The following is an 11,238-nucleotide window of genomic DNA, read 5'->3' on the forward strand; positions in this document are numbered from 1 at the left end:
TACCTTTTTTTTCCTATTTCACATTATCTATTATACATGTTACACTTTCAGTTTATCACACCAGAGAAACTGTTTGGTATTTACACGTGTGTCCTATTTATTTCACTTAAGAGTACGGCCTCATTTGCATCCATTTAGCTATAAATGTCTCTAGTTTCTCATTCCTTATGGCCAAGTAGTACTCCATTTTATAAAAAGTAAACAACCCATTTTCTTTATCCAGTCAGCAGTTAATGGGCAATTGAGTTGTTTCCAAGTTTTAGTTATTACAAACTATGCTGTTATAAACATGGGTGCACATATATCACTGTGGTATGATTCTTTTAATTCTTTTGGGTAGATACCCTGTAGGGAAATAGCTGGGTCAAATGGGACTTCTAATCCCAGATTTTTGAGGTATCTCCATGCTGATTTCTACAGTGGCTGCCCCAGTCTGCACTCCCACCAACAGTGGAGAAGGGTTCCTTTCTCCCCACAACCCTGCCAGCATTTGCTACTGATTTCTTGATAGCAGCCATTCTTTCTAGGGTGAGGTGGAATCTCAATGTTGTTTTCACCTGCATCTCTCGAATGATCAGTGATGTTGGACATTTTTTCATATGTTTATTTGCTTTTTCTACTTCTTTGAGAAATGTCTGTTCATCTCAGATGCCCATTTTTGAATTGGGTCTTTAAATTTGGGGGTCTGATTTTTTTAAAGTTCTTTATATATTCTAGGAAACAGACCTGAGGATCAGTGGAACAGAAGATGCAGAAACAACTCCAGACATACTCATCTTCCTCATCTTTGACAAAGGAGCCAACCATCCTCACAGGAGGAAAGACAGCCTCTTTAAAAATGGTGCTGGAAAAACTGGATTTCAACCTGCCAACGATTAAATCCAGACCCATATCTTTCACCATGCCTTAAACTAAAATCTAGTGGATCAAAGATCTAAATATTAAAACAGAAACACTAAACTTGCAAGAAGACAGGTTAGGTAGAACTCTTGAAGATAATGGCATAGGAAAAGACTTTATGAACAAATCCTGAGTAGCTCAGGAACTAGCACAAAGAATCAACAAGTAGGATCTCATCTTTTGGAAAAGCTTCTGCACTGCAAGAGAAACCACCAACCAAGATAAGAGACAACCTACAATGTGGGAAAAAATTTGTACCGTGGTTCCTCAGACAAAGTATTTGATTTTTTTTTTTTTAGTTGTAGAAGTTTCTTATAATTATATATATTAATCCCTCTATGTTGCAAATATTAAAATTGTCTGTTAGTATTCAAAAGTAGATGAATACATAGAAAAAAATCTGGAATAATTTAAATCAAATCTTTTTGAACAGTGGTTCTATCATAATCTAAGATCATGAGTACTTAACTTTCCTCTATGCTTTTCTGCGTGTCTGCTCCCTTTCCTTCCTAGAACACTAAGCAAACTAAATTAATTTCATAAGCAGAAAAAATACCAATAAATCAATTAGTGGAATAAAGGAGATGATTTCCAATTTTATTCTGAGTAGTGGCAGTATCAATAGAATGTCTCCCAAGGTCAAACTTTCAAGGACACAAGAGTCTGTTCTTGGATTAAAAACAGACATGGTACAGGGTACAGAATCAACCCACAAAATCAGTAGCGTTCTTGTACTCTGATAATGAGACCACCAACAAAGAAACGAGGAAAACAATTCTGTTCACAGTAACATCAAAAAGATTAAATACCAGGGCTGGGGATTTAGCTCAGTGGTTCCACTGCCTGCCTCGCAAATGCAAGGACCCCAGTTCAATCTCCGGTTTAAAAAAAAAAAAAAAAAGATTAAATACCTAGGAATTACACTAACGAAGGTGGTTGAAGACTTTTGTCATGAAAAGTGTAGGACTCTGAAGAGGACATTAGATAATGGAAAGATATCCCTTGTTCTTGGATGGGCAGAGTTAATATTGTCAAAATGGCTATATTACCCAAAGTGATATATAAGTTTCACACAGTTCCTATTAAAATACCAATGACAAGCTGGGCGTGGTGGCGCACGTCTGTAATCCCAGCACTTGGGAGGCTGAGGCAGGAGGATCACTGTGAGTTGGGGACCAGCCTGGGCTACATAGTGAGTTCCAGGTCAGTCTCAACTACATAGCGAGACCCTGTCTCAAAAAACCAAACCAAACCAAACCAAAACAAACAATGACATTCTTCACAAAATTAGAAAAAACTAAAATTCCTATAGAACCAGAACAGCCCCAGAATAGCCACAGCAGTCCTGAGAGAAAAGAGCAAAGTGGGAAGTATCACAGTAGCAGATTTCAAGTTACATCACAAAGCTGTAATAAAACAGTAAGGTGCTGGCACAAAGACAGACTCAGAGCAATAGAACAGAACAGAGGACACAGAAACAAACAGCCCCCTGTGCCCACAACAATTTGATTTTTGACAAAGGGGCCCAAAGCGCACACTGGAGAAAATACAGCCTCTTTAACCAATGATCCTGGGAAAACTGGATATCCATATGCAGAAGACTGAAACTAGACCCCTCTGAAACCCTATGAATTGTTAAAAGAATATATGGACCAGAAATAAGGAAATGAGAAGAAGAAAGTATGGTTTGCTGAGAAATGCTGTTGAATGGGAGCCACAGAGACTACCATGGCAGTGTCCAGGTAAGAACTTGGAGTATTCGGTCCTCAGCAGATTACAGCTAGGCAGAAATCAGCACCGAATGCCTGGGTTGGGAAACACCTAAGACCACCTGATTCAGCAGTTCTGATTCCACGTGGCAATACCAGTTCTGCTGTCCACGCATGGTAGTGGCATGGTGGGGTAGGCGGACGAAAGATCATACCGAGGTGGGAATAAGGACTCCTCAGATGTGGGATTTTCAAAGCCTGACGTGTCACTGGGGATGGTACCCTAAGGGTCAGTGAGCAAGAGCCTAACCTTGAGAGCAACTTGGATGGCTGACAGCCAGACCCCAGGGTGAGGGGAATGTACCAAAAAGAAATCGCCTGGGAAACCTTCAGGTAACCTGCCAGCCCCAGGAATCACCTCCACCCAACAGAGTGCTTCCCTGCCAGCTTCAGCAAACGCCATCTCCACTTCCTACTGCTACAGAGTGAATTCTAATTTAGAGCGAACTCTCAAGCCCTGGGTAGTCCTGGGGGCTGGAGCCTCACCAGCAACTCTGAATACTGCAGGACTCAAAAGAATGGATAAAAAGGAGCAAAGAATAGGAAAATGAATCCCATAGGCCCCTGGCTTTTGTTGACTCTGTTTACTTAAATCTCCTGAGTTAGTTATGTTACATTTTTAAACAGTGAGTGATTCTTGAGAAGGCCAAGTTAGCTTATGGGCTGAATTCCTGAGGTGAGAATGTTGTGGATTCTAGGACAGGGGTGGCAAACCTATGGCATGTGTGTTATTGTGTTTTCTTTTAAGACAAGAGATGTTAATGTATGAGTTGTGTTTCCTAAACTAAATCCTTGGTTTTCAGGTTTAACTGCAGTGTTGGCGCTTTGAGATAAAGAAGTGGGTTTCTAGGTTGCAGTTTGGGCACTCATCTCTAAAAGGTTTGCCATCGCTGTTCTAGGACTTAATTACTGACATAATGAAAAACAATTTAGGTATCAAGTATTTTACAGAAATTGCAGGGTAATATAACTACCATTGTCTTCTATCTTACTACCACAGTGATCCTACCACGTTACCGTGCTGGATGTGCATGGGAATGCACACAGAACGTGAATGCAGTACAATCCTGAATCTGAGACAGCAGAACTCCTAACCTAGTAACGGTGAACCTTCTAGAGATCCGGTGCCCAAACTGCAACCCCAAAACCCACTTATTTATCACAAAGTGCCAACACTGCAATCAAACCTGAATACCGAGGTTTTAGTTTAAAAAACACAAGTCGCATATTATAACATCTTTTGTCTTAAAAGAAAAACACAGTAACATACGTGCCATAGGTAGCCACCACAGCCCCAACCTTCAGGTTGGAAAGAACAGAGTGAGGACATGAGCGTCCTGTCACTTTGAAGCTGAGATTCAGGGAACATATAGAAATGGGAAAGAGATACATCTGTCATGTCTTCCAAACCGAGCTGAGGACATCTGTAGCTATTGCCACCATCTCACTGTAGCACAACGGGAAAAACAGATGTAAAAATAGAAGTGATATGTTCGACTATTAACAGTGAGCAGAACTGAATATAGCAGGCTGCAGCAGCACTGACGTAGAATGGGAAACGGTTCCTCCAGGGCCGGCTGTCGGTCTCAAGTGGACACGCTGCCAGCTAACTAAGGAGGTCTCTCCTCCACCAGGTCGCCCCTGATGCATTAATGAGGGATTAGGAGGAGGAGACAAGCGCGAAGGTTACAAATGGACGGAGAACAAGCAATACGCTCCTGCCACGTGTGAAGGAAATGCCTCCCTGGGAGTGTCTCATCCTACATGTGGATTAGTAAGGAGAGTACTGGACGAGAGGACAAAATGCTAAGAAGACGGCCAGACCGCAGAGCCAGAGCATAATTACCTTGGTTTTTCCTGTCAGTTTTACCTCTACTCTGTTGGGCGTGCTGACACCCCATTTGGTAGGTTCTGCACAGCAATTCAGGGGAAGAACTTTTGGTGGTTGTTTGATCTTATTTTTTTTAAGAGTGAGGTATAATTCATGTATAAAATTCACTTCTTAAAGCTATGCACGTCAGTGGTTTTTAGCATATTCACAGGTTGTTCAACTATTACCACTAATACCGGAACATTTTCATTACCTCAAAAAGGAATCTCATACCCATTAGTTGTTATCCCTAATCCTCCTCTGTTACCAGTTTATCTTCTTCTCCCACGAATTTATCTTTCCTGGATGTTTCACAGAAATGGAATCATACAATACATTTCCTTTTATGCCTTTTTTAAAAACAGTATGTTTTCAAAGTTCATGTCATAACATGAATCAGTAATTATTTAAAATAATTTATAGTTTAATAACAAGCATTTTAAAGTGTGTAACACAGTGCCATTTGGTATACATACTCACAATGCCGTATGGCTTCTGTCAAAACATCCTATCACTACAAAGCCAAAATCCTTATCTCCAAGGCGAAACTCCTTACCTATTTCTTCATTCCTCCTCCCCCTGTCCTTGGCAACCATCAATCTATGTACTGTGTCTATGGATTTATCTATTCTGGATATTTCATATAAAAAGGAATCATATATGACTTTTTGGTATCTGAATTCTTTTATTCAGTATAATGCTTTGAAGGTTTATTCATGTCACAATATGCACCAGTATTCCTTTTAATGGCTGTATAATATTCTATCATACAGATTTATCCATTCATCTGCTGATAAATACTGGGTTGTTCCTAATTTTTCCCATTCTGAATAGTGTGGCTATGAACATTTGTGTACAAGTTTTTGCTTAGACGTGTTTTCATTTCTTTTGGGCATATGCGTAGAAGTGCCATTGTTGGGTTCTGTGGTAACTCTGTATTTATTTAACTTTTTGAGGCACTTCCAGATCATTTTCCAAAGCAACTGAAGTCTTACATCCCCACTGGCGGTGCATAAGAGTTCCAATTGCTTCATATCCTACATAACACTTGTTTTTATTATGGCTCTCCGAGGATTATGAAGTCGTCTCTTGTGTTACTCAGTTTGTTTCGAAATCGAAGTGATTGGTATGCACAGTTTAAAAAGGTAAGGCTAGAGTGTAAATGCTCCATTCTTCTCCCCTTCCACTTCCACGAGGGAAATACTTAAATTCTTTCAGTGGTGTCTCTGATAGTTATACTTTTGGTAACGTCCTTATAATGTTATTTTTAACCCCATTTTAGACAGCTTCTCTTTCCTTCCAACTGCGGAAGACGAGCGTTTTGCTTCTGTGCACACAGATGCACACACTCCCCTTATCCTTTCACCTTCACAATATGAATCACAATGTCCGTTTTTAGTTAAGTCGGCAACTGGCATTTACATTATGATGGCTGTGCATGGGTAGCCTTGTGATGTACAAAGATTCTACATATTCAGTCATACTTCTTTCCTCTAAGATTCTAGATGACCTAGGGCAGAAGCCTGTTTCACATTTTCTTTTTCCTCAGTTTTCTACATACCGATTACTAATTCATCTTCAAATTCTGCAAGAAAACTAAAAATCTTTGGGCATATTAAACTACACTGGCTTTTCTATTTCTTTTTTTCTTTCTTTTTTTGAGGGGCATGTGATCAGATGAAATCGGGCGCCTTCAGGGCGGTACGGCCATAGACACCGGGGCCTGTGATCAGAACTCAGTATTTGTTGAATGAACGAATGGATGGAAATACGAAGCTGTAGGACGAAAGATCTCTATAGGTACTACTTCCTCTCTGCCCCACTTCCTTCTAGGTCACGATATTAATGTTATGGGTGCATTTTTGAGGGGAGGTACGCAAGGCCCTGAGAAGTTATCTGACTTCCCACAGTGATAGCGAATGTTCAGGAGAAGCAGGGCTGGAACTCTAGACTGGCGGTTTTTAAACCCTTCTACGCTGTCGGGTTACTCCCACAGAAGAGAAGAGCATTTGTCCTGCAGGAGATGGGGACTGTGGATCTTCATCTTTCAAACCTATTCAATTTCCTGAAACCTAAGTGCTAAGAATCCAAACGAGAGGGCAAAAATAGCATCACCAAAATGTGACAAACCTCATAGTCCACACTGATGTATTTCTTAGTCTCAGACCTGTTATCGGCCAGGATCTGAGAAATCCTGACTCTCCTATCTGAGGATCATGACTCTAATTTGGATTTGAACCCATCTAAGGCTCGGCTCGCTAACGTAGTCCTATGCCCAAGGAGTGCATTTGTGCAGGACCATTCTGTGATAACCATGAGTGGTGCGCTCAGTCTGATCAGCATCTACTCCCCATCCTCTGAGAAGAGTTCTTTGATTTATTTTTAACACCTGGGATAGGAACATGATGTAGGACACAGTGGATGTGGCACTGCCAAGGATCACACTCGGAGGCCTGCGTGAGCTCAAGGCTCACCCCGAGGAAGGCAGAGCTGACAGGGAAAGTGGATGAAACCCTAATGTCATGGTTTAGCTTCTGCATCCCGCTTTATCTGCAAACTTTCCAACTGTGTGCCTCACATGACCCGTCTGAACTGTGCTTCTGCCGCTTACAACCAATACGACTGGAGTCTGAACATGTCTGAAAGTAGAGGCGGGGCCGCTTCTGTGTGTCCAGGTAGGGCTGCCATCTTTTCACCTCAGCAAGAGAAGATAAACTCTCCTCGCTTTAATTTAGGACACAGGTTGTCTTAGTCTATTGGAAGATTAAACTAACAGAGAGCCTTTCAAATTCAGGTTCCTGATCTTGGTAAAACAAAAAAAGCCTAATGGTTTCAGAAATGACTAAATACGAAGACAGTTATAAGACCAAGCACGCGTTATTGAATACTCCACAAAGCACATTTTGAAAGGCAACTGGAGCACTGAATTTATGTTGTATAAGCATTTATTGCACTTATATATTTTAAAAAACATATTTATATCCATAACTTCATCTGACTCCCCTGAGACTTTTTTATTTTGAGACTTCTTTTTTGATAAATGGTCCACATTTTAAAGTTTCTCAGCATAGAAACAAACTGGGATATATTTTATAAATGATTAGTCAGTTCCTTACATATGAAAATCTTAAAACTTTTCTTCTTCCTTAACTCTAGTTTCTTGTCCCTGAAGTTTACTTACTTTTCCAGTCAGCTTTTCTGAATTCTACCACTAAACAAATTATTTTTATTTCCCAGGTTGTCAGGGAACCATGAACCTTGTTTTTAAACTTGTTTCCTTGTCACTCCTACTTTGTAGCCATGACTTGTTCGTCGAGCACATCTGCCCTAACAAGACACACACACGCACACACGCACGCACACACATCTGTGTGGACAACACAAGCTTAATTTAGAACTCCAGCCCCATCACTTAATGATTATGTGATCCTAAACAAGCTTCCTCTTCAGTAAAATGAGGACAATAGCAATACCTGACTTATATAATTGTACAGATTAAATGACATGGATGCAGAAGAGACACAGCAAGCATGTGGTAAATGGTAGCTGCTATTATTTATTGGCTAAAAGAATGATCCCTGCTAAGCAAGGCTCCTGGTCATTCATTCCACATGAGAGTCTCGTAAGACACGGCTGCTTCCTGTTTAGAAACTTAGCTCCAGGACAGAGATTATGCCTGGCTCATTACTAGATCCCCAGCACCAAGCACGACTGGCACATAATAGGGACTGAATGAAAGAATGAACGAGTACAGATAATACAGGTGTAATTTTACTGGTATTCTGATTTTACAGATGACCAAACTGAGGTTCAGAGAGGTTTAGTGACTGAGTTTGAGAGAGATTAAGACACAGTGTTCTTGCTGAATGTTTTTCTCTGCCATACCGTTTCCTAGGCCTTTAGTATCTTAATCATTAAATAAGGACTATGAAGGGCCAAAAGGACTGTTAAAGTTTAAAACCTACCGTGGTGTCCACAGCCTTGACTTTCTCTGTGGGAATGTGCTTTGGAACAGGCTCTGTCTGTGACACTGTCACGCAGCCGTCAGCCCCCAAGGTGATGATTACGACCAGGCAGCCCCTCGCCAGGAGCACTAGGGCAGCCTTCCCAGCCTCTGCCTGGCTGCTCACTGTGAGGCCGGTTAAAATCTCAGCCTGGAATACACAAAGGAGAAAGAAACTGGTGAAAAGGACGGGAATCCACTCCTAGAACTGTTTTTCTGGAAAATGTGTCTCCCTCCTTTTTTATAACCACCAATGTGACGGAAACTTTGATGGCTACTGTACTGATGCAGGAAAATAAAAAAGAATTAAAAAAACTAGTTCTAAAAGACATTCTTGGAACAAACAGGTACATCTGAAAATGGCCTGGATATCTCATATGACAATATGAAATGACTTATATTTCCTAAGTGTGATAATGGCATTATGTTTCCTCTTAGGAGACACACCTCAAGAATTTGTGTCTCGATGTCCCCTCAAAGCCTCATGTGGTCATAGGTGGGGCTTATCCAGAAGTGGCTGAATCTAGAGTATGTGATGCTGGGATTAAGGGTGTGTAATAACTAAATTAGTCCACAGGTTGGTTTGGCATGTTCTGGGTAGGATTAAGGGTGTCTCACCCTGGGTGTGAGTGCTACCTGTCCATAAGGGGACAATATATAAGGGACAGACTACACCTGCCTGGATAAAATATAAGGGACAGGAAGAGGGTGGTTGCTTCTTGCCCTCTGCCTGCCAAAGATCACATGTAAATAGCAAAGTTAGCCTATATACTTTTCATGTCCCTTTTCAATCCTAGAAAATATCTTGCAGTTTCCCAACATAATATACTACTCTTCAGTCCCCCCTTTCTCTCCATTAAACGGACCAGAGCCTCTCAAGCTCTCCTTCTCTAAATTCTTTAATTTTTCAAAAATATTTTTCTTTCTGCCCTGCTTTCTCAGTGACTTTCCCCCCCGTAGGTGAATGGATCAAGAGTCTCTTTCAGTGTACTACTTCTTTATTCTAATCTAATGGTTTTATTTTTATTTTTTATTTTTTTGGTACTGGGGATCGAACTCCAGACCTTGTGCTTGCAAAGCAGGCGGTGGAACCACTGAGCCAAATCCCCTAATGTTTATTTTTCTAATGAATGATTAAAACAAATTTCAATGACAACTTTCATTTTCAGTGGGTTCTAATGGGCTGTTTTTTCATATCCACATATTGTTGCTTTGTTCTGCTTTTCTTTCACAATTTCTTCTTTTAAAGTGAATATTAATCATACTTATGTTAAAGTCTTTTTTGTATTGTTTTGTTTTACTATTAGTTTCCTCTTGGTTGCATTCATCTTTAGACCAACTGTTGGCTAAGTTCTACAGCATTCCGCTAATGGGGACCCCTGAAATGTTACTGGAAACCTCTGCAGAAGGTTCCAGTCTCCTGCCCAGTGTGTGATAAAGGCCTGAGGGGAAAAAAAAACCAAACCTAAAAGACAGAACTAGGAGAAAGTGGGGCACCAGAAAGGCCAATGCCAGAGCAACCAACGAAGGTGCTGGCCAGTCAGTCCATGCCACTGATTTTTATTGGTAATCAATTGGGATATAGGCAAGTTCTGCAAGATGTGGTTTTCATGGAAATTAATGTAAGCAAGGCTTGTAAAAGACAAGATAAAGCATTCTTGAATTAGGTACAAAATAGAGAGAATATATGGTTGTAATTAGAACATTGTTCTTTTAGTTAGAAGGCTTTAGTTGTGGGAATGGTATTTGAGTGTGTTACTCTGACCTCAGCATGAAGGGCTTGGCAAGACTCACTTCTATCAACAAGCCAATCGCGGGGTTAACTCTTCACAGCCTGCACTGCTTACAGCCTGCTTTGGGCATAATCGATATTGCGGTTGCCTACGTTTGGCTGCTTTGTCTGCAGGCTCCCTGTCTGGCTGTGACTTGTGCAACTTCATCTCCCATCTGGCCTTCCCTGACTTTCTAGTGGTTTCAGAGTCCCATTTACCAGGACCCTGAGAGTCTCTCACCTGGACACAGGTATCATACAGAGTTCCTGTGCTGCTGTTATTTTGCGACACTGCCCATGTACCAAGCCAGTGCTTGGCTTGTTTTCCCTCCTGGTGAAAGGCAGTCCCTCTGTCCATTTCCTCAGGTTGGGAGCCTTAAAAACACTGTAGCCTCAGGCAGAGGGACAGCAGCTTCTTCTACCTTTCATATTAGCAGGGGAGCCAGAGTCCTACATGCTTATTTTCTAGTCATGGGCACTGCTGCTCTCCCACAAGTGGCACACTTTTAGTGCCAGTTACCCATAGGATGCGAGCTTCCTACCACCCCTGCTGCTTCTGTGCCTGGTGTACAGCACATCAAAGGCTGGAATGCTCCATGAAGCTGTTATACTATTTGTGTGTGTGTGTGTGTGTGTGTGTGTGTGTGTGTGTGTCTTGAAGTTGCAGTAATCTTCTTGCTTTGGCCTCCCAAGTGCTGGGTTTACAGTTGTGCACCTCCATGCCTGGTTTAACTCTTATTCTTTTAATCTGTGGAGTTAATCCTTTTTTTTTTGGTACCCGGAAATCAAACTTGGGTCCTTGAGTTTGTAAGGCAGGTGGCAGAACCACTGAGTTAAATCCCTGGCCCATACATTCCATTTCTGAACTTGTATCTTTTCACTGTTTATTTTTATAGTTATATATCAGTGTATCAGTGGTTTGGTT

At 41.2% G+C, this 11,238-nt stretch overlaps 2 protein-coding genes across 2 annotated transcripts in view; one reads left to right on the forward strand and one right to left on the reverse strand.

Annotated features, from left to right (window-relative positions):
- The window catches only part of Babam2 (BRISC and BRCA1 A complex member 2), a 471,740-nt gene that overhangs the window by 37,752 nt on the left and 422,750 nt on the right, over window positions 1–11,238 (forward strand). The window lies entirely within an intron of this gene.
- The window catches only part of Rbks (ribokinase), a 94,248-nt gene that overhangs the window by 28,837 nt on the left and 54,173 nt on the right, over window positions 1–11,238 (reverse strand). The window contains exon 7 of the mRNA XM_010604711.3: window positions 8,505–8,693. Coding sequence (XP_010603013.1) covers window positions 8,505–8,693 — 189 coding nt within the window. The remainder of the gene's footprint in view (window positions 1–8,504; window positions 8,694–11,238) is intronic.

The sequence above is a fragment of the Fukomys damarensis genome, unplaced genomic scaffold (assembly GCF_012274545.1).
Source record: "Fukomys damarensis isolate Sample0158 unplaced genomic scaffold, DMR_v1.0_HiC HiC_scaffold_2, whole genome shotgun sequence".
Lineage (NCBI taxonomy): Eukaryota > Metazoa > Chordata > Mammalia > Rodentia > Bathyergidae > Fukomys > Fukomys damarensis.